This window comes from the organism of the source record quoted next, unplaced genomic scaffold (assembly GCF_019419815.1).
Source record: "Pyrus x bretschneideri cultivar Hongxiangsu unplaced genomic scaffold, Pyrus_bretschneideri_v1 Contig13, whole genome shotgun sequence".
Lineage (NCBI taxonomy): Eukaryota > Viridiplantae > Streptophyta > Magnoliopsida > Rosales > Rosaceae > Pyrus > Pyrus x bretschneideri.
The window spans coordinates 4,012,855-4,037,500 of record NW_025999424.1 but is presented as its reverse complement, the minus strand read 5'-3'; the positions used below and the strand labels follow the sequence as shown (position 1 = coordinate 4,037,500).

The following is a 24,646-nucleotide window of genomic DNA, read 5'->3' as shown; positions in this document are numbered from 1 at the left end:
ATCTCATTCATGAATCGCATAATCATCACTAATTTTTAACAAGTAGAAGTTTAACCATAAATTTTAGTAAAACACCAGTCTTCTTGTAACATGTTGGCTTTATATTACTTCCATTTCAAAACAGATGAACATATATTCTACGAAGACAATGTGCTTTTTGGCTTTTTGGTTATATAAATTATACACCATGTCAACATAAACTTAGCTAGGCAAAAGCTCAATGCCTCAACTGATTGAGGATATCCCCTAATATTATTGTAGCCAAACTATATTATATTAGGATGGTCGAGTATATTAAGTATTAATTTGTTCAAGTACCTTATAAGAATAGTATATGTCAGTCGTCTATGCGCACTTAGAATCAATTGTCTATGCGCATTTAGAATCAATAATACATGTAAATTGCAAAATGCATCAATGCTAACAAAAATTTGTGCGCGTATTATCATCATCTTACCTCAAAAATCACATTGTAAAGACACATGCTTGTTAAAATGACGTATACCAACTCATACCTGGATACCATTTGACGGGTTGGTTGTTACTTGATAGTGATGAGACTTTTCTACCTAGCATTTTTCATAAGACTATATAACAAGTTAACAACACAATCTCTACTTCTTGTTTGGAAAAGTATACAAAAAATCACTATGCATAAAGACTAGTGGCAAAGACTTTGGATTTTTCGTCTACTACCCTTTGTATCAAGTCTATTAACTTTACCCTTGATGATTGAGACGTGCAGCCAAATATTTGACATTCAAATCTCTGGCCGGTATTGTTTGTCTGGAGTGCGCTGCATCTTTTTGGATGATGAACTCCCTTTTAAAATCTTTGATTCATCCTATTCAAAAAAAGACTTAAATGAAACGAATTCAATATAATTGTAGCGTACTGAACCACTAATACAAGGTCATATTAGTTAGTGGCTTGAAAAGTCATCACGCCAATAGATTTTTTAGTATTGAAAACATAACTCAGTATACTAAATGTCATAATACAATTAGTTAAATTTAAAAAAAAAAAATTAATTGTGTTATAACACTTGATATACCAGTCATATATTTTCAAACATACTAAAAATTATCTTTATCCTGATGAATCAACGATGAACTCCTCCATGAAATTAGGCCATCTCCAACCGAAAGAGGGCCAAATGGCTGAAAATAGCCCGAAAACCGTCTCCAACCGATGGCTATGCCAGAGGGCTCGTGGGCCCCATGAAATCTGAAAGGGCCAAAGGGCTGGCCCAATCCAGCCAATCATTGAGCCCGGGCTAGGCCAGAGGGCTAAGTATTCCTGTCGGATATAACCGACATGAATGCTTAAACAAAAAATTTGAATCCAACGGTTAGCTGACTAGCTGTTGTATTCAATTTTTTTATAATGAATTTAAACTTTTTTTTCCTATAACTTCTATTTTACAAAATTTGTTTCATATTTTTTTTTTAATTCCATTTTTTTCCTATAACTTATATTTTACAAAATTTGTTTCATATTTTTTTGAAATTCTATTTTTTTTCCTATAACTTCCTTCCTAAGCCATTATACAACATTCAATTAAATTAAGTAACATGAAACAACATTAAATAATAAATTATGTTTGGCCTTATGATCCTTTGGCCCTTGGTTGGAGACGGTTTTTTGTAACAGGACTAAAACGAGCCCGATGGCCCTTTGGCCCTCGGTTGGAGACGGAGACAAATATGACTCTGTACTATTCAGTAAAATATTAATTTCTTAGAGTATCAGAGGGCTAAAACGAGTCCTCTGGCCAGCTCTCGATTGGAGATGGCCTCATGCCCCATTATTTTTGTTTTGCCCAAGGTTTTCAATAATTGTGCATGCAAACAATAACATAACAACTCGGAGTAGAGGTTTAATCATAACCCTACATGTGGCCGCAGACTCACCCCGTCTACACTCCGGTCGATGACATCACCCCTTCAGTGTGGCTTTTCCAGCGACCAAGTCAACATAAACCTTTTATATTTCAGTCGCTTAAGTGCACTTAAAATCAATAATACTAGTCGATAAGCACACACTCTGTGTGTGTGAACAATTTCATTTTATTTTTTGTTTTTTTTATTAAGAAGTGTGATTAGCTTTTAAAATTTTAAAAAGAGTATAAAAATGGTGGTAGGACAATTTTTCTTAATAAGTGAATATTTTATCTTAATATTACATAATTACTGTTTTCTTCCCCTTATGTAAATATTGTGTACCAAAAGTGAGGGTAAAATAGGAAAAATAGGGATATGATTGTCATTTTCTCAAAGGATACAAAATTACTATTTTGCCTTCCTTATATAAGTATTGTGTATCAAAAGTGAGGGCAAAATACGAAAAAAAAGAGGGCAAAAGATACAAAATTACTATTTTACCCTCCTTATGTAAGTATTGTGCATCAAAAGTAAAGGCAAAATAAGAAAAAAAATGATAAAAAGTTGACAAGAAGAGTTCTCTTAATAATAGTATAGATATGAAATCGCAAAATGCATCAATGCTAACAAAAATCCGTGTGCATAATATCATCACCTTACCACAATAGTCACATTGCAAAAGAGACATGCTTGTTAAATGACGTTTACTAACTCATAGCTGGAGACCATCTGACGGGTTGTTTGTAACTTGCTAGTGCTGAGATTTTTCTACCAAGCGTTATCCATAAGAATATATCACAAGTTAACAACACAATCCCTACTTGTTTAGAAAAGTAAACAAGTAAACGACCCACCATACATAAAGACTCGTGGCAAAGACTTTGACTCTTCAAGTCCACTACCACAACCCTTTGTGTATAGTCCATTAACGTTACTGTTGATGATTGAGAATCTTTAATTTAGACCACACTGCATTCAAAGTCTTTGATCAATGAGAAACTAAAATGAAACAAATTCAGTGTAATGTAACATAATGAACAACTAATACAAAGTCACGTTGAAGAAAATACCAATTCAAGTAAAGAAGTTGATTTGACGAAAATTACTTTTAATTTAACAATTTTTTTCTATGGAATGATCAAAATAATTGATGGTGAACAATTTCAAAAATTACTTCTATCAATTTAAAATCTCAAAGAACAATATATATATATATATATATATATATATAATTATACCAATTTCCGCAACCATTTAGCTAAAAAGCTTAATCTTCTATGTATAAAGCCAATGGAAAAGGTCAATAGTGATTTTGGTGTCACCAAGCTTCAAAAAGTAATTGGACAAAAATGCCCCCAACATAAAAAACCTTCAAAGGCATTCCAAAATAATGAATCAAATAAGGCAGAGGTTTTGTCATTTTAACAGTATTTTTTTAATAATAATAATTATTTTTTTTTTAATTTGTACCTCACAATAAGCTAACAATAATGTGATTCAATTTCTTTATTTTTAAATACGTTCAAAACATCTTAAGACGCGTGCAATGCCGGATATAAAAAATGTCTTTCACAAGTGGATAATAATTTGATTAAATAGTTATCAAATGATTGTTTTTTATTAACAAATGATATTATCTACACTAAAGGAAAGTGAGGTGGACTTGACCTCACAATGAGCTAACAATAATGTGATTCAATTAATTGTTTATTAAATATTATTTTCTCTATTCTTAATGTAAATTCTATAGAGACCGATTTTATTATGTGAATTCAGCTGCTTTAATTAATTTATAAGGGTTTCTTTTAGCATGATTTAAGATTATTTATTTACTTCAAATATTTAACTTTTCTTTTATTAATTTATGCATATAAATATATTTAAAACGTATAAATTGTGCGTATGACTATGTGATTCAAAAAATATTCACGCGCGAAGGCTACCACCTTCACCATCATCAATGTCGTTATCCTCATCATATCTGCTTGCCTCTGCATATTCTTCGAGTGAGGCAGAGGGGAACAGGTCTCCCGCTTTGTCTCCTTTCTCGCTTGCAGCTGTCGCTACACCCATAGATTTTCCAGCATTCATCTGTTACTGTACAATCCGAGATCACAAATTATGCAACTTTTGATTCACAATCCAATACAAGAACAAACAAATGTGTTCAAATTCGAGAACATACCGCACGCAATAGACTCCTCCTATATCTTTCTCTTGCATTTTTGATCGCCTGTGCATTAAAATTTCCACAAAACAAAACAAACCTATCAATTTCCGAATCGAAAACCAATTAAAAACTGAAAATTTTAAATAAACAACATTAAAAAACCAAACCTCTTGAAGCTTCTTCTGCTCAGACTCCACTTCCGCAAGGTCTTTTCCGACAATTTGCTCGATACGACTGCAGCATTTCGCACAAACACTTTGTTCCTTAGCACAAGCAGCACAGAGCTTATGGTGGGGCTGACGGACTGGGCGTTTGGTACAACGTAGGCACTTGGCGGGCTCCGTCAGTGTCTTGTACTTTCCATAACGGCGCCTCCACTCGATCTGTTCCTTCCAGCGCTGGCAGACCCCCGTTATCTTCGACACCGGCCGGAACCGGCCTCCGACCTCGGTTTCGTTGATTTTGACGCCGAGTTTTGGCTTCCATGCGAATTTGTTTTGGTGCCGACCGCCGGACATCATGGTTCCTTAAATTTTCAAAGATTAAAACTTTTGCGTTTTCTGTGACAACAGAGTGACAGAAAGTCTAGGGTTTTATGGGAAGACAGACAGAGAAGACTAAGCCGATTTGAAATTTGGGTCTTTTCTGACCCGTGTTTGTTTGGATGTGGGTTGTTTGCAATCTGATTGGGTTGATTTGATATGGTCCATTTAGCCCTTTGGGAATGTGGATACCAACTAGCCTACAGAGTTTGAGAAAGGTGTGAGGTTCATTGGACAATTGGGTTTTGGGTTGGAATTGCGTATGACTGTCAAGATCGTTACGTTTTTTGTACTGTGTTGGAACTTGAAACTTATTCGACAATAAATTTTTTGACTTAGAACCATTATAGTTATGGTCGCTTCTCACTGGCGTTTTAATTGCCAGCTCTCATGTCATTAGATCACCAACTTCCTTGACCTTCCAACACAAGACATGCATTAGCCCCCATACAAGGTTTACGATTTGCGGATTCCATAGAATATAAAGCGAAGTTCGAGTTATTGATTACAATATTAATTACAAAATACTTATGTTGATCATCAATATGTTATAAATTAGGAAATGAGAAATGACACAATTTAGAAACATGACCTATGATTACCGTGGCATTTTTTGTAATAATATTGAAAAGAACAGATTGTGATAAAGAACAAGGTAATTAATTGATTGCTCAAACAAGTGGCGGATTGCTTGGTAGAAAGAGCGTTTCTCTTGAACTCACTATTTTTTGAGTTTAAATTTTCTCCCATCCCCATAGTTAGAAAAATTCAGTGCAGATTATCCTCTCGTTTGTTAAAAAAAAAAAGAAAAAAAAAAAGATTTATCCGTAACTAAGTATTTCTCTTTGGTTTATACCTAGGTTAGTAAAGGAAATTACCTATGATTACAATGCTTCATTAATACATTAATTGGTTGAGATAAAACTCTAATTTAACCACCAATATGAGGAGGGTTATCTATGCAGCAATATCGTAAGTTACGATTTGGAACGATTTGGACACTGGAAGATGTCAGACGTCCTGGCACATGCACTGAAATTAGAGCCCAATTCATTATACCGGAGCTCGAAGCCTTATTCGATAAAACTCCTAACGAGTTTGACAGCTTCGAAGGTGTGCTTCAACTCTCCGTTGCCTAAATTTTTGTTCAAAGAAATCGGGGACAACATACCTGCCGAGATGCTCAAGGAAAATTTCCGAATTGATGGTGCACATCCTCCGATTCCCAATGCCTGAGTGATAACAGGTTGGTTTGGAGTTGCGATGCTTTAAAAAAAAAATAGTTTATTAAAAAATTTGGAGTATCAAATGTGAAAAGCATAGAAGCATAGAAGCAGAGTCTACCATACTTCTCAGAAGAACCCTTTTTTATTTTTTATTTTTTTTAAGCATGGTGATCAGTTTTAGTCATTTAACATGCTCATAACAATATTATACAAAAGTTTATCAGATACTCAGACACTGTTTTTTGAGTTAAAAGTAGTTCTAGAAAACAAGTTTACCAGACACTCAACAACTTTATTTTATAGCTTTTTATCTTCAGAACTAAAGTCATGAAGGGCCATTTCTATTTCGTGCGTAGCCACCCAAACCAGATCAAGTTTGTTCTTACTTGGAGGCCTCAAACCAGATCAATTCCGTTCATCTGCATCCAACTGCAGCCTTCCATCCGTGGGAGCAAAAGCATGGTCCAAAATTCCACTTGCCCCGTCGAATGAGATACCGTCTCCATGATCACGACGTTGAAAGCTAATCTTCATGTCATCTGGCGGCCTAACCCAACCTCTTGAAATTTGAATTTGGAAACCTCAAGCTCCCAACAGATTACAAAAAATATTTGTGGCCATTTGTCTCTCAGAAGTCAGAACACTACTCAAACTGGATATGGAAAGTATATTTTCCACTTCTTTCGTTTAATTATTTATACTAATGTGTTTTGAGAGTAGATTCATGGTTTAAAATGTTTCACATTAATAAATAATGGTTCATATTGTTGTATAATATATAGGGTGGTGCCTAGACCTCCATTAATTTTGTCTTTTGATTTTTTCAATTCATTCGACCTAACGGCTAAGAAAAAAATAAGATGAAGTGTGTATGGATAACATCACCCAATATATATTGTGCATCCCATTCATGAATCACACAATTATCACTCATTTTTAACTAGTAGAAGTTTAACGATAAATTTTAGTAAAACGCCAGTCATCTTGTAACTTGTTAGCTTTATTTTACATCCATTTCAAAACAGATGAACATAAATTCTATGAAGCCAATGTGCTTTTTGGTTATGTACATTATACACCATGTCAACATAAACTTAGCTAGGCAGAAGCTCAATGCCTCAACTGATTGAGGGTATTCCCTAATATTATTGTAGCCAAACTATATTATATAAGGATGGTCGAGTAGATTAAGTATTAATTTGTTCAAGTACCTTATAAGAATAGCGTATGTCAGTTATGCGCACTTAGAATCAATCGTCTATATGCACTTAAAATCAATAATACATGTAAATCGCAATATGCATCATGCTAACAAAAATCCGGGTGCGTATTATCATCATCTAACCTCAAAAATCACATTGTAAAGACACATGCTTGTTAAAATGACGTATACCAACTCATAACTGGATACCATTTGACTGGTTGGTTGTTACTTGTTAGTGGTGAGACTTTTCAGCCTAGCATTTTCCATAAGACTATATAACAAGTTAACAACACAATTTCTACTTGTTTGGAGAAGTATACAAGCAAATCACTATGCATAAAGACTAGTGGCAGAGACTTTGGATTTTTCGTCGATTCCCCTTTGTATCAAGTCTATTAACTTTACTCTTGATGATTGAGACGTGCAGCCAAATATTTGACATTCAAATCTTTGGCCGGTATTGTTTGTCTGGAATGCGCTGCATCTTTTTGGATGATGAACTCTCTTTTAAAGTCTTTGATTCATCCCGTTGAAAAAAGATTTAAATGAAACAAATATAATATTATTGTGGTGTACTAAATCACTAATACAAGGTCATATTAGAAAAAATTTCATGCACGATCTTATATTAGTTAGTGGCTTGAGAAGTCATTGTGCCAATATATTTTTCAATGTTAAGAACATAACTCAGTATACAAAGTATCATAATACAATTAATTAAATTCTTAAAAAAAAAAAAATTAATTAATTATATTATAACACTTTGATGTACCAGTCACATATTCCCAAACACTCTAAAAACTATCGTCATCCTCCATGAAGGAAATCATGTCCCACTACTTTTGTTTTGCCCTAGATTTTCAATAATTGTGCATGCAAACTTACCCTCTGTCAGAGTAGAGGTTTAATCATAACCCTACACGTGGCCGCAGACTTACCCTTTGTCTACACTCCGGTCGATGACATCACCCTTCAGTGTGGCTTTTACAGCGACCAAGTCAACATTAACCTTTTATATGTCAATCGTTTATGTACACTTAAAATCAATGATACATGTAATCGCAAAATGCATCAATGCTAACAAAAATCTGTGTGCATAATATCATCACCTTACCACAAAAGTCACATTGCAAAAGAGACATGCTTGTTAAAACGACGTTTACTAACTCATAGCTGGATACCATTTGACGGGTTGTTTGTAACTTGCTAGTGGTGAGACTTTTCTACCAAGCATTATCCATAAGAATATATAACAAGCTAACAACAGAATCTCTACTTGTTTGTAAAAGTATACAAGCAAACGACCCACCATACATAAAAACTTGTGGCAAAGACTTTGACTCTTCAAGTCCACTACCACTACCCTTTGTGTATAGTCTATTAACGTTACTGTTGATGATTGAGAATCTTTAATTTAGAGGAAAAGTAATGAAAATGGTTTGAAAATTTTGAGTTTTAACGATAAGGACAAAATAAAGGATAAAGTCAATAATACTATGATTGACTTTTTAGTGTAAAAATGTGGTTTTTCGTTAAAGTGAACAGTACTGGGAGGTTTTCGTTAAAGTTCCCTGAATTTAGACCACACATGCATTCAAAGTCTTTGATCCATGAAAGAGAGACTTAAATGAAACAAATTCAGGGTAATTGTCACATAATGAACTACTAATACAAGTTAAGTTGAAGAAAATACCAATTCAAGTAAAGAAGTTGATATGACAAAAATTACTTTTAATTTAACAAATGTTTTATTATAAAATAACCAAAATGATTGATGGTGAACAATTTCAAAAATCACTTCTATCAATTTAAAATCTTAAAACACAATATAAATAATTATGCTAATTACCACGACCACTTAGCTAAAAAGCTTAATCCTTTATAAAGTGGCCAAAGAAGTCACTCCTCCATTAAATTTTCTCTCATGCCCAAGGTTCTAAAAGATGCTAGGCGCTAGTCCGGTAGCAGGCTGGGGCCTAACGCCTAGTCGGCTAGGCGAGGTCTAAGCGGGCACCTATGTGACAGCCCGTCCCGAATTATTTGTATCGTAGGTGCGAAAAGACTAAAATGCCCTTGGACGTTAATTGGTGTTGTGGGGTGTTGTTTAGTTGTTTCTTTTGGTTGTTGATTCATCTAGGACCACACATCGACACACACACACCTATACCACACTCTCGTGCCTTCTCTCTCTCCCTCTCCTCCCTCTTTCGATTTTCTGCAACGTCCGTACAAGTCGTACGGATAACACCAAACCAACCCATTCTGTGCAGATCGAGCTCGTGTTTAGTACCATCACCTTCATCTCATCATCACGAACTCATCTATACCAGTTTTTAGACGTGAAACCCTCGAAAACCTAAGAACCGGGGAACCCCGATTTTGTGCACTGTTCATGTACACGTGATCGTGGGGGTTTTAGAAGTTTTTAAGGTCATAGGGAGCTTTAGAACACTCTCACAAAGCTTGAGGAAGAAAGTTGAAGTGTTTTGGACGTCGGGAAGGCCAGGAGTGGCGAGTTGCAGTTTTGGCTGGAATTTTGTGGTTTCTCTGGCGAGATTCCGTGAATTTAAGGGCTTCAAAGTGGTAAGATTTTGTTCTGCTCATTGTAAGCTTCATTTTGGTACCAATTTCATGGAATTTGGTTGAGAAATGAAGAAGATATGAAGTTTTGAAAATTATCTAGTTTCCGACAAGAATTCGAGTTGCAGACGGCGGCGGCCGGCGAGACTCACCAGAGAAGACAAGGGAATATTCCGTTAAGTTAACGGAATATTCTTAACGGCGTCAGGTTAGTTTTAACGATATGTTCTATTTTTGGACGGAATATTCCCTAACGCCGTTAGGGTTACCACACGTGTGCCAGGCACGTGCCCGCGCGTGGTAGGCGCGTCTGACCGTGCCTTGGCCGGCGCGTGGGTGGTCGAAAAATTATTTTAAAAATATAGGGATGTTTGTGAGGTTGAGTAGATCATGTTGATGCATTTAACACCCCATTTGAGCATTGTATGAGAAGTTATTACCTAGTTTTGGTTATGTACTTTAAATTGACATTTTTATAGTGGTTTCGCATATATGTGAGACCTATCCTGAGGACAAGCGTAATCACTTAAGGCAAGGGGGTTAAGACCCTTCCACATATCAGTGAGTGGGCTTTTGGTTTTTCGTATATACCTATATACTTGTGGTTTTTCCCAGAAAATGATATGGAATGTTTATATGTTTTAAATGTCATGCATAGTGTTTGCCTATTTATTTATGCATTAGTAGTTGCATATATTGCTGTGGACGCACAGGTAAATGCCAGGTAAGTTTATGGTTTATGATTGTGAATTAGTGGTTATGTGAGATGCATAGAGAGCTCATAACCTGCACCCTCGGTGTTAGTGCTCCCGCCTAGAGTAGGGCACAGTCCTTCACGTGATGTTGACCTCCCACACCACACGCTCATCTTGGATCCAAGTTAGGTGCACAGTCCTGTCGTACAGACCACTATAGGTGGTTCCGACTCGTAGGTGACCCGCAATTATTCGCCTAGTCTTCATGTGATCGTAGCACTTGAGCGTATTTATTTACATCCAGTCCTGTCGTACAGACCACTTTAGGTGGTTCCGACTCGTATAAGTCACGTTAGGTGACTTATACGAGTTAGTGAGTTGGGAATTTGAGCTCTAGATTCAACCGTATAGTTAGTTAGGTGACTCCGGTTGACATGTTACTTGCATTGATTGACATTACCTGGGTTACTTACATTTTATGTGGAGGCATTCGACATGGCATATTTTTTAACATGTTTTCGATATATGTGTATATTCTATTTTCTAGGAAACTATACAAGTTTTACGGCGAGGGGTTATAGTTAGTGAGTTGGGAATTTGAGCTCTAGATTCAGCCATATAAATCACGTTAGGTGACTTCGGTTGACATGTTACTTGCATTGATTGACATTACCTGGGTTACTTACATTTTATGTGGAGGCATTCGACATGGCATATTTTTGAACATGTTTTCGATATATGTGTATATTTTATTTTCTGGGAAACTATACAAGTTTTATGGCGAGGGGTTAGAACTTTTGATAATGAAATGATTTTGAAAAGCTTTGTTTTTGCCCACTCACACTTTCTGTTTTGCGCCCCTCCAGTTCTAGTTAGAAGTAACTTTGGTGGTTCACAAGAACTTGACGATAGTTTTGACATAACATCACAAATGTAGGATCACCTTTGGGTGTTGTGTAATTAGTATTCTTCTTCTAGACTGCACTTAGGTTTTCTGTGCTCTGATTATGTTTATCACATTTGTTCTTACATTAGTGTGTTACCTTAACTAGTTTATTTAGTAGTTTGGTTTTTATTTATTCGTACTTTTATTATTATCTTTTGCTTCCGCACTGTGCACATGGCTACATCACTCTCATGTGACGGCCAGCACGCCTTGATTTCGGTCGGGATGTGTCAACCTAGGCGGACTAGGCGGATTTAAGTAAATTCATTATATTTCGTGTAAATAAATGTCCGTTTATACTTAAAATATATATAATTTCTTCATAAACTACAAAATAGAATAACATATGTATTAAAACATAATAAAAACATGGAGAACACTCATATAGTGTGCGCTCATTTAAATATTCAACAAATCTTTTACAATTTATTAAAAAGAATTCAATGCAAATTGAAAGTTATCTATTTTCTGTCTAAGTAAGTTGCAACCTAGGCAGGTGCCTAGGTGGGTCTGGACGGGCTAGGTGGGCGCCTCAGCTGGTCTATGCATCATTTCTTAATTTTCAAACGTCTATGCATTGATCGGGACGTTAATAAGCCGCATAATGCCTAGTCGGTGCGAGGCGGATATTTTTAAAACAGTGCTCATGCTCCACTACTTTTGTTTTGCCCTAGATTTTCAATAATTGTTCATTCAAACAATAATATAACAACTCAAAGTAGAGTACAAGACAAGCTGCTTTAATATTCACCAGAAATTTGGTGAAAAAAAAAAAAAAAAAACCTCTGAACTTTCAAACACCCAGTTTTCCAATTACAACTAAGCACTTCACCATTAAAGTATTCAAAATCCAGTTAGAAGTTTAATTATGAATGGAATTTTGTTAAGCTTACGACAATAAGCAGCAACAGATTCCCCCGTTTCCAAATTGCAGCAAACACCTTACCATGAAACCCAATCTTGCTCATCTGTTCCTTACCCTGTTTCTGCAAATCATAACCCTGCACGTGGCCGGAGACTCACCCTCTGTCTACAAACCGGTCGATGACATCACCCTACAGTGCGGCTTTTCCGGCGACCAAGTCAACCAACAGGACGGACGAACTTGGAGTGGCGATATCAACTCAAAATTCTTCCCCTCCCAATCAGCTGACACCTCATCCGTATTCAAAGCAGCAACCCCGATCTCCTCCTCCAGCCAAGTGCCTTACACCACAGCTCGGCTCTCTCGCTCCGAATTTACGTACACGTTTCCACTCACCAGCGGCCAAAAGTTCATCCGCTTGTACTTCTACCCCACTTCCTACGCCGTTGAGTTCGACCGATCTAAATCCCTCTTCTCAGTCGAAGCCGGCGGCTTTACCCTTCTCCGCGACTTCAACGCCTCCGTCACTGCCGACGCTTCCTTGTCGGAGACAGTATCAAGGGAGTTCTGTCTCAACATTGCATCCGAACAGAGCTTGAACATCACGTTCACTCCGAGCAGAGCAAGTCCAGATGCCTATGCCTTCATCAATGGAATCGAAATCGTGTCCATGCCCCACAATCTTTATTACACTCCGCCGCAAAGCGCAGATGGGGCTGTTCTCGTAGGCAGCATAAACCCGTATTGGATCGAAAATAACACCGCCATGGAGATGGTCTACCGGATCAACGTCGGCGGATCTCAGCTCTCGTTCAATCAGGACACTGGAATGTACAGAAACTGGGATGGTATTCAAGTGGAGGACATCTATTTGGACGATTTGAGTAAAAATTTTAGTGTTCTGCCGCAAAACAGTAGTATTGAGCTCGACTTTTCGGAAATTCCGAAGTACTCTGCTCCGGAAGAAGTTTACCGAACCGGTCGGTCGATGGGGTGGAACAAAACCATAAACAAGAGCTATAATCTCACCTGGGGGTTTCCGGTAGATTCTATGTTTAATTACCTTATTCGGCTTCATTTTTGTGAGTTCGAAGGTGATGTTACATTGCCCAGGGACCGGCTGTTTCAAATCTTCATCGCCAATCAGACGGCGGAGCAGATGGCGGATGTAATCACGTGGAGCGGCGGTAATGGGAAGCCGGTGTACAAAGACTACGTCGTTTTCGTGCCTGCAGGCGCCGGAAGTAAAAAGAAAGTTCATCTCTTTCTTGCACTGCAAGCCAACCCAAAAGATGGATTGACGAATTACAACGATGCAATCTTGAACGGACTCGAGATCTTCAAGCTCAGTGATTCAAAGACGAATCTCGCCGGACCAAACCCCGACCCGCCTCTCGAAATAGCTCAGCCAGCGCGCCCCAAAGTTTCCGACAAGAAATCGATTCCTCTGCTTGCCATCATTGCCGGTGTAGTTTCAGGTGTGTTTGTTTTAGCCTCTCTGTTCGGATTTTTGGTTTTCTGGAGAGGAAGAAAAGTCAAGGACTCAAACTCCGGGCAAGGAACAAAGTGGGGTCCATTTTCTTTTTCGACGACCAAGTCAACCAAGACTCGCAGCTCTTCTTTACCGTCCGATTTGTGTCGCTACTTTTCACTGGCGGAGATCAAAGCCGCCACCCAAGACTTCGACAGTGTTTTCATTATTGGCGTCGGCGGTTTCGGACACGTCTACAAAGGAAATGTCAACATGGATGGTGGGTTGCGCCCTGTTGCAATCAAGCGGCTGAAATCGCAGTCGTCGCAGGGAGCTCACGAGTTCAAGACGGAGATCGACATGCTATCCCAGCTCCGCCACGTCCATCTGGTGCCGCTCATCGGGTACTGTATGGACGACGGCGAGATGATCTTGGTGTACGACTACATGGCGCATGGGACCCTCCGCGACCATCTCTACAATACCGGTAATCCGCCTCTACCGTGGGATCAACGGCTACAGATTTGTATCGGGGCGGCGCGTGGGTTGCACTACCTTCACACAGGTGCGAAGTACATGATCATTCATCGAGACGTAAAGAGCACAAATATCTTATTGGATGAGAAATGGGTGGCCAAAGTTTCAGATTTTGGACTTTCGAAAATGGGGTCCGCTACCGTGTCTCAGACCCATATCAGCACGGTGGTGAAGGGTAGTTTCGGATATTTGGACCCTGAATACTATCGCCGTCAACAATTGACGGAGAAGTCTGACGTATACTCATTTGGTGTAGTGTTGTGTGAAGTACTGTGTGCGAGGCCAGCTTTGATTCGTACGGCGGAGAAAAAGCAAATGAGTTTGGCTGAGTGGACTAAAATCTGTCACCGGAATGGGAAACTTGATCAGATCATAGATCCGAGCTTGAGGGGTAAGATTGGAAATGCATGTTTGAAAAAGTACGTTGAGATTGCGGTGAGTTGTATGCATGACAGTGGAATCGAACGACCGTCAATGAATGATGTTGTGTGGGGGCTTGAGTTTGCTCTGCAGCTTCAGCAGAGCGTTGGAGGGGATTCAAATTCGAACGATGAAATGGGCAGTGGAGATGACGTTGAGAGTGTGACTAGGAGCGATGTAGGGTTTATTAGCTGGGAGGAGTCGTCGGACTTGAAGCAGAGCAGGGTGAGCAAGACTAGTAGTGATCATAATTCTACTACAAATGATTCGATTAAAGGAATGTCTGGGACTGTCTTCTCTGAGATCAACGATCCCAATGGAAGGTGATGGTTGATTGAGCAACATTTTTAATCCGTTAGTGTTAATCTATTAAGCTTGGACTCGAACATATAAATTGTATTAATCTAATATGATATATGCTATAATTTGTCAACATAATTCGTATGTAGTTTTGTAGTTTCTTAAATTATCCGCAATTAAATTTTGAAGTAGTCAAAACAATTGGGTGTTGGTCTTATGGTACTTCTATTTCAAATGTTGATGGAGAAGTTAGCTAGGTTGTAGTTGAGAAAAAAATCGTATTTTAACTTAAAAAATATTTAAATTCTGATAAATATTGAAAAATCACTAAGCCGACACATATGAAACATATACAAAAAGCAAGTGGCTCTTTACCATATTAGTGAGAAGGTGTTGAGCCCTTACATGATGGCGTGGGTTCGAACGTCGTCGGTGACTAATATAACATCTAATCTAACAAAATCCATCATTTGACAAAAAAAAAAAAAAAAAAAAAAAAAAAAAAAAAACAAACAAACACACACATACATACAAAAGTAATTAATACATCAATTAGCACAATTAATACAACAACAATTAAGACAAATTGGAAGAATTGTAGGAGAAAAGTGAGTTTTGTGTGGATGTTTGAACAAATACATAGGTATTTATATAGTTTTTGGGTGAATTTTGAGTTAAATATTGTTTTTTAATTATTTAGATGTTGGATTTAAATTTAGACTATTAGATTTTTTTTTTTTACTGTTATCATATTCGATCTCATCCATTAGATTCAATAAATTTATAAATATAAAACAAAAATATTAACTAAATTAAATGTGGACCATTCAATAACCAATTACCCATTTGAATTTCAGTCGTTGGTCAAACAGTGTACTCATTTAATCATAATCGTTTCGTTTATTGGTTTACTCCTTTTTTTTTAATCCGTTTATTTTTCTTTTCTTTTTTTTTTTTACCTTTTACCCCTCTTTTTACCCGTCTATATGTTTTTTATTTTTTACCTTGAAAATTAAAAAAGTACTTACAACATTTAATCCCGACATATATGTTATAATACATAACAACAAATTTTTGACTTGAAGAAAACCTTAATTTATACGTCTCGCTGATCATGTCAAACATTTATAAGGTTTACCTTTTCGAATGAACTCAATGTTTGATGATGAACCCTTAGGTTGCTTTTAGTGTTTAAAATTAATATCCATTTCTTTCTTACACATGCATCGAATCTAAATAATTATTCAATCAAGTTCAATCAGACGCGGGACAAACCCAAGCATTCCACAGAATCCGCAAGAAACATACATGAAATTTTCTTACAAATCACCTAATCAAATTAATAACAAACTTGAAGTATTGCTGAATTATTATTATTAAATTAAATGTGTACAACAAAACCAAATATCTCTATCGAATAATCATTTTGGTACATTTACATTCCAAATGTACCAAGAAATACAAAAAATCAAATCCACTATAAAACTAAATGTGTCCATATTATAGGTAACTAGATGTAGCTATATAATCAAACAAATCTTTATTATGTGTTGGGTCTTCTAAATAATAAAATTTGACAATTTTTTTTATAAATATTATACTATATTCACAAAAAAAAAAAGTAAAATTATAACAAACAATAAAAAAATGCATAGAGATGGATAATAAATGCATAAATATAGGGATAAGAGGAAAAGAAAAAAAAATGAAATGTTTAGGAAAAGTCTTGAAAAACTAAAATTCTAAACAAAATAAACTTATATGAAAAACTGAAATTAATAACAAAAAAATTTAGGAAAATGCTTGATCAAATTTTCAAAAGAAGTGTATGTTTAGTCTAAAAAATTAAAAAAATGAGGCACCTATATCAAAACGCCCCAATTATTAATTGCTTCTTGACTTGGAGAGAGCTTCCTTGAGTCAATGTGTCATTTGGCAGAGATATATGTGGTTAAACGGGTATCCATTTATATTAAAATAAACGGGTAAACGAATACCTATCACATCCCGGTCCGGGGCGGATCACTTCCCGGGCCCGCTCCACCACCGTAGCACGATATTGTCCGCTTTGGGCCCCAAACACGCCCTCACGGTTTTGTTTCTAGGAACTCATAAGCAACTTCCCAGTGGGTCATCCATCATAGGATTGCTCTAGCCCCCTTCTCGCTTAACTTCGGAGTTCCTACGGAACCCGAAGCCAGTGAGCTCTTAAAAGGCCTCGTGCTAGGTAGGGATGAGAATATACATTTAAGAATCACTCCCCTGGGCGATGTGGGATGTCACAATACCAGTTTTTAACTGCGATTAATACCTATAACCACCTATTTAAATTTCATGAGTAAACGAGCATACCCATAACAGTTTATTTATCTAAACAATTACCTATAATCATAACCGTAAATTTTAAATGGATGGGGTATCCCTAGTTGGAGTTCGCCTAAGGAAATTGAATTTAATGAATATGATGCAGTGGGTACACACAAGGTAGTGCGAATCATTAATAACCAAAATTTGGCCATCTTCCATAAATGTCAATTCTTTAAGAAACTTCCAAGTATAGCAAAGCAGACTCGCAACTTCACCCATATACCCTCACATGCTCAAGAGAAATCACAAGTTCTAATCTAGAAGCTGCTCTTTTACTATAGTCGGTATGATGCAAAGCCATTGTTCTATTCTCCAAGGAACAACTTTATTCGAGAATAAAAACTACAATGTCTTACAATTTATAATCAAGCAAAATAAAAAAAATTTAAATTTAAATTCAAATTACTGAGTTGCCTAAATCGTGAAAGGGATACGAATTTGTTTACCAGATGAAAAATTCTTGATTGATGATTGATCAAATTGCGTTTTTATGCCTTGAGATGAAATGGACATTCACTTCTGAGCTCACCCCTTTTATTTCCGCAGAAATTTTTTGACATAGATAAGGTACGTGTTTAGTTTATAAAAGGAGAATCAATGATCTTTTTTTTTTTTTTTTTGAGTACATGATATTTTTACACTAAAGAGAGGGAGAATTTGGTTAAGCCACACAATGAGCAATTTAATTTGAAAAGAAATTATGAGCATTTTATCAATATGAATTGGAAAAGAAATTATGAATTTTCACAGTGAGAGATAGTGGAAGACAATTCAAGAACAAAGAATCCCTTTGATAAATTAATGGTATCAATGGTGATTTTAGAGATGAGACCGTTGAATCTGGAAGTTTGGTGGGCTAGTTCGACATTTTCCGGCAATTGGTATGCGACTCCCCGGTGTTTCCCCTCCCTCTTTGAACAATGACGCAGAAGATAAAAAAGGTTTTGATTTTTTGGGTGTAATTAGATTTTCATTTTTAAGGGTATTTGAAATTAGAGAACAGATTTTGGCTATTAATGATAAAAATTCTATTATACACTTCCACTACGATGTTGGTGAAGTTACATACAAAACATCAAAAGGCAAAATTCATTCACTAAATTCAAATGTATGTCGACGGAAGAATAGAAACAATCTTTCAAATTTTGTTAAAATTGAAGATAAAAATGAATTAGTCGTGAAGGAATATTATCCCTTCCAAATTAAGTTAAATATCTCCATCAATGCATTAAGGATGCTTGATTTTCAAGTGTGCAGAAAGAATGAGTGAAGCACAAATATCTCAAGTGCATATTCAAAGATCATGCTTAATTCGCGTGTAGTAGAGCTTCGACATCAACAACATGCTAAAAACTTAAAGGTCATTTTCGGGTGGATGCTATATTAATGGAAGAGATTGAATCTCTACATGTGGTTGATAGACCATCACTCCTATTCTTGTACTCCTGGGGTTGAGGTACTTGGTTAGGGAGTATGATTCTCTTTCCTCTTATTCTTGTACTCCTGAGGTTGAGGTACTCAGTTTGGGAGTACGATTTCCTCCCCTCCTATTCGCATCAAGCAGCAAGTATCACATCCATATTCAAAGTATCACTCCGATTTTACTTGCAGAATATTTAACCTCACTACTTCCGGCCAAAGCTATTTGTGTCGTTCATTGGGAACCAAGCAAAATATTTAACTCGGATGTGTTATCCCGTAGTCAAGAACACAAGTCTTAAGTAAAAGTGTACACATCATGACAGGAAGATACATCCATCCAATGTGATAGAGGAAAAGGAATGGAAATTGCTCAAGTGATGCTTCAGCGCAAGTCTCTTCTATGCAAAGACTTTGAACAAACCCTGGCTGACTCTTCTTGTTTACCTTTCCTTGTTTGTATTTGCACACCATTGTCACCCTATCGTACGTCCACCATGCATGGACTTAAAAATAAGTTGCGCTATTCTTCATATTGCCAATTAATTCTATGGTGGAACATCAACTTTTTTTAGGAGATTCGCCAACGTTCTACACTCCAGTGGAAGATATCACCATAAAATGTGGTTATTCCAGTAGCATATTCGATCGGTATGATAAACGAAATTGGAATGGAGATACTTACTCAAACATTTTCCCCTTTAGAAGCACACCAAGCAGCTGGTATCACATCCATATCCAAAGCACCACCTTCAATGTTGTCGTCCTCCGTCCGCCAAGTGCCATACACCACAACACATTATTCTCGCTCCGATTTTACTTACAGGGAAGGAGCTGCTCATAGAACTGATGCAAATAACAATTTTGGTTAGCACAAAAGTCGTTCTTTTCTGCATCAAGGGCCAACGCTGATCTGAAGAATTTTATGATGATGTGACAACACAAGCAAATAATGAGAGATTTTTCTGTATCTCCAGAAAGGTGGTATTATTTCTCCAACCACATCCTCTAATTGAATTGACAAGAACCACGTACTATTCCAAGAAGATACACATCGAGTGACTCATTCTTCACCGCACAAAGACTTTGTGTAGACTTATAGCTAAGCAAGATATTAAAGTGATCATTCACAGAAATACAATGCGAATAGGCAGTGTAAACGGCCTCATCAAGATACCAAATTCCAGTGAGAAAATTAGTTAAACAGGCAACACCTCACCCTTTCTATGTTTTTCTTACAACCATGAAGAACCCCAACAACAAACACCCTAATAAAACTCTCACTCCTTTTCTCCTTTATTGGATGTGTCATTATTAAAAGTAGGGTGGATAACAACTCAGCTGCTGTTGGTGTTTAGCTGTTGCTTTCGGTCCTCCATCATCTATTGTTTTTATCCATTGCTTTCAGCCCTTCTTCACTGTAAAGCTAAAGTTAGATAATAGATTAAGATTAGTGGGATTGGAGGTCATCATTATGTTGGCTTAGCTGCCATGGTCCTCCTTTCTTCTTCACGTTTTTCTTCTCCCATATATGTTGCATCGTGTAATGTTTTTCAGATATGAAATATACATCAAACATTCAACATGGTATCAGAGCGGGCATCATCCTGAGCCAGTTCTGTATATCGAACCTGCTGTGTTTATTTTTCAAAAACAATGGCAGATGGAAGTATCATTGCTTCTTCATCTGGAAGCGCTTCTGAAATGGATATCAATCCAAACCAACGACTCAGTTCAGTATTATTGAATGAGTTTAATTATTTGCCATGGGCAAGGGCTGTTAGTCTTGCTCTCGGTGGAAGATCCAAACTCGGTTTCATCAATGGCAGTCAACCTGCACCAGATGCTTCTTCTCCAAAATATGGAGGGTGGCTATGTAAAGATCAACTGGTCATGTCATGGTTGTTAAATTCTATGGAAAGGAATATTGCTGAAATCTTCAGCTATTCCGAGTCGTCTCTCATCCTTTGGACCACCGTGAAGGAGATGTATGGAAATCAAAACAATGCAGCTCGCATCTTTCAACTCAAGAAGGATATCTCCAACATACAGCAAGAAGGTAAAAGCTTTGTTCAACATCTTGGTTCTTTGAGAAGCATGTGGAATGAGTTAGATGTGTACAGACCTCACACAACTGATCTCTCTGTGCTCCTTAAAAGAACTGAAGAAGATAAAATTTTTCAATTATTGTCTAGCTTGAGCTCAGAATATGAGGATTTGAGAAGTCACATTCTCATGAACTCGGAGCTACCATCCTTCACTAGTATCTGTGCAACTATCCAACGTGAGGAAGTAAGGAGAAAAGTCATGAACAATGGTATAAAAACCAACGTGACAGAAGCTAGGGCTTACCTGACAAATGAAAAAAGATATAAAGGAAAAAACCCTCATTTAAAGTGCCTACATTGTGACAACATCGGGCATGTGAGAGACAAGTGCTGGATCCTACATCCAGAACTCAAACCTGACTTCATGAAGGATAAATCCGCACCAAAGACAAGTCGAGCACACCCTCGTGCCAACACTGCAACATCTTCATCTATCAACAATGTTGATACCTATCAACAGTTCACTGCAAATCCTGCCATCCTTTTAAATGAGTTTGCAGCGTATCTCCAACAAAAGAAGGGAAAAGAGGATGGATCGATTAATCATGAAGATGGAAGTACTACTGCATTGATGGGCAAATTTGCAGGTTTTTTAGCTGATGCTGATTATGTACCTCAGACAGACTTGAAAGGTATCGTAACTGCTTTCCAAACTGCTCTTAAAATAAATGAGTTACATGATTTTTGGGTTGTAGATTCTGGTGCCACAGACCATATGACTAATCAAATGTCAAAGTTACATAGATTTGAGAAACTACATAATCCTTCACATGTATCTGTTGCTAATGGTGAAGGTGCTAGGATTGTAGGAAAGGGAAAAATCCACCCGATATCTGATCAAATAGAGTCTATGGCCCTATATGTCCCATCATTTCCATTTCAACTTCTCTCAGTGGGAAGAATCACAAATTCCTTAAATTGTTTGGCCATTTTTTCACCAAAAACTGTCATTTTTCAGGATTGTATAACCAAGAGGACGATTGGTGAGGGGCTTTACCTTGATGGTCTCTATTACATATCAAAAAGCTCTTCATGTGGGTTCCATGCCAAGTCAAAGTCCATCCATACCTCCATTCAAGCTTCCACCTTGTGGCACCAACGACTAGCTCATCCATCTCAACCTATCTTATCCACCTTATTTCCTGACTTAGGCAAAGAATCAACCCACTGTGAAACTTGTCATTTGTCAAAGGCAACAAGACTACCTCTAGGGTCTTCGATGTCTAGAGTTTCTCATCTTTTTGAGCTTGTACACTCTGATATATGGGGACCAACAAATGAATCTTTTGATGGTTATAAATATTTCATAACTTTTGTTGATGATTATTCAAGAGCCACCTGGTTATATTTGTTAAAATCAAAAAGTGAGGTGATGGAAGTGTTTAAGGACTTTCACAACCTTGTCAAAAATCATTTTTCTTCTCAAATCAAAACCCTAAGGTCTGATAATGGCACAGAATACATGTCCCAAGTCATGACTCAATATTTGAGCAACAATGGCATCATACATCAAACTAGCTGTGTTGGCACACCCCAACAAAATGGTGTTGCCGAGAGAAAAAACCGAGATCTCCTTGAAAAAACTAGGGCATTGATGTTACAAATGAATGTACCAAAACGTTTTTGGTCTCAAAGCGTCATGACAGCAGCTTACCTGATCAACAGATTACCTAGTAGGGTTTTGGGGTTCAAATCCCCAATGGAGATAGTCAAGAACAGAAAGGTGGACTTGTCTCACCTTAAAGTCTTTGGATGCATCTGTTTTGTTCATGTTCAGTCATTACATCGAGACAAACTTGATCCTAGGGCAACTAAATGCATTTTCCTTGGCTACTCATCCACACAAAAAAGGTATAAGTGTTATAATCCACAACTTAAGAGATTAATTGTTTCAAAGGATGTTCAATTTTATGAAACTAACTCTTATTACAGTAAGTCTCTGGATAGTATAAGTCAGGGGGAGATTATCTTGGACATGTTTCCACTGCCAAGGACTGAGATACTCAACAATGCGGGTGATCAAACTCACACAATGGATCTTGTGGCTCCAAATCAACCGGATTCATATGACGACAGCAACATGTCTGTAGAAGATGAAACTCTACGTAGTATTGGTCCTGAAGAACCTTCAGAAGAGTCTCTTCCTACCATACCTCGACGAAATCCAACTCGTGAGAGGCACCCACCAGCAAGACTGCAAGACTTTATTACGTACAAGCTCAAGCACCCCTTATCCAACTACTGTTCTTATCAAAAGTTGTTACACAATTACACTGCCTATTTGAGTAATATATCTGCGCATGAAGAGCCTCAATCATTTCAAGAAGCTAACCAATCCCAAGTGTGGCAGCAAGCAATGCAGGATGAACTGCATGCACTCGATCAACATAAAACCTGGAGCATTGTGCCACTGCCCAAAGGAAAGAAGATAGTAAGCTGCAGGTGGATATACAAGATTAAATTCAATTCGAATGGGTCTATTGAAAGACACAAGGCACGATTAGTGGCCCGTGGCTTCACTCAAACATTTGATGTGGATTACAAGGAAACCTTTGCCCCCGTTGCAAAGATGAACACAGTGCGCGTACTCTTGTCTGTGGCTGTCAACAAAGGATGGCCTATGTATCAAATGGATGTAAAAAACGCCTTCTTACTGTGAACACGAAAGTTCCTTGAAACAAGAAACAAGAATAACGTGTACAAAATAATATTTTTTGTGTGATGATTTTGGGGTTACGATCTCTCTCAAATTTGGTCCTCTGATTCTATCTTCGTAGGGTGTAGGTTTGTGGATGAGTTGTTGATCCAAAGGGCCGTCGGGGCTTGATCTAAGGATGAACAGTTGATGAACGGATGAACACTTCCTTCAAGGGCCGTCAGGGCTTGATCTTGAATAATGGTTGTGTGGATTTCTTCAAGGGCTTTTGGGCTTGATCTTGAAGGTTGATGGATGAGTGGATCTTCAAGGGCTTTTGGGCTTAATCTTGAAGAACGATTGGATGTGTGGATTTGTTGAGGTTGTTGATCCAAAGGGCCGTTGGGGCTTGAGCTTAGGATGAACGGATGAACACTTTCTTCAAGGGCCGTCGGGGCTTGATCTTGAGTTGGTGGAAGTTCTTCAAGGGCCGTTGGGGCTTGATCTTGGGATGAACGGATGAACACTTTCTTCAAGGGCCGTCGGGGCTTGATCTTGAGTTGGTGGAAGTTCTTCAAGGGCCGTTGGGGCTTGATCTTGAAGGAGGATTTGACGAAGAACGAAGAGTGTTTTCTTGATCCTTCGGGATTTTCTTGAGAGCTTTAGAACTCTAAGGCTTCAAGGTTTTGGTGTGTGGAGAAATGTATTTGTGAATTGGTTGATGCTTGATACCTTGATGGAGAAGCCTATTTATAGGCTTTGAGAATGAATCACCACCACAAAATATTTTTTTCTTTTCCAAGCACCATTGCCTAATTTTCCCACTTAATGCAATATTGAAATTGAAGTGGTGTAACTTATTGCCTAATTTCCCACTTAATATCATTTAAAACTTGAAGTGGTGTAATTTATGGCTTAATTTCCCACTTAATACCATTTTAAACTTGAAGTGGTGTAACTTATGGCCTAATTTCCCACTTAATACCATTTTAAACTTGAAGTGGTGTAACTTATGGCTTAATTTCCCACTTAACACCATTTTAAACTTGAAATGTGTATGCTTTGTCATTGCCCAAATGAGAAAAACTTGCTTTGATCCGTAATGGATTGAAATGTACTTGCCTTGTCATTGCCCAAAATGAGAAGAAAAACTTGTTTAATCCTTCAAGGGTATTTCTCCCTATTTTGTTGAGTCACACGCCACGTGTATAATTTGTACAACACGTGGCGTATGCCATGTATGCCTTGACACGTCAAAACTTTAATGCATTGGTGAAC

At 37.4% G+C, this 24,646-nt stretch overlaps 3 protein-coding genes across 3 annotated transcripts in view; 1 reads left to right on the top strand and 2 right to left on the bottom strand.

The window, feature by feature from the left end:
- Window positions 1-24,646, bottom strand: part of LOC103962758 (eukaryotic translation initiation factor 3 subunit M) — a 78,202-nt gene that overhangs the window by 23,169 nt on the left and 30,387 nt on the right. The gene's annotated exons all lie outside the window — the stretch shown is intronic.
- LOC125474868 (uncharacterized protein C9orf85 homolog) lies at window positions 3,644-4,737 on the bottom strand. The gene is made up of 3 exons (XM_048579033.1): window positions 4,221-4,737; window positions 4,069-4,116; window positions 3,644-3,974 (listed from the first exon to the last, which is right to left on the bottom strand). Exons 1-3 carry the CDS (start codon window positions 4,572-4,574, stop codon window positions 3,810-3,812), a joined length of 567 nt encoding a protein of 188 aa, XP_048434990.1. The 5' UTR covers window positions 4,575-4,737; the 3' UTR covers window positions 3,644-3,809.
- On the top strand, window positions 12,163-15,056 carry LOC125474864 (receptor-like protein kinase FERONIA). Its single transcript, XM_048579024.1, has one exon. It carries the CDS (start codon window positions 12,194-12,196, stop codon window positions 14,864-14,866), a length of 2,673 nt encoding a protein of 890 aa, XP_048434981.1. The 5' UTR covers window positions 12,163-12,193; the 3' UTR covers window positions 14,867-15,056.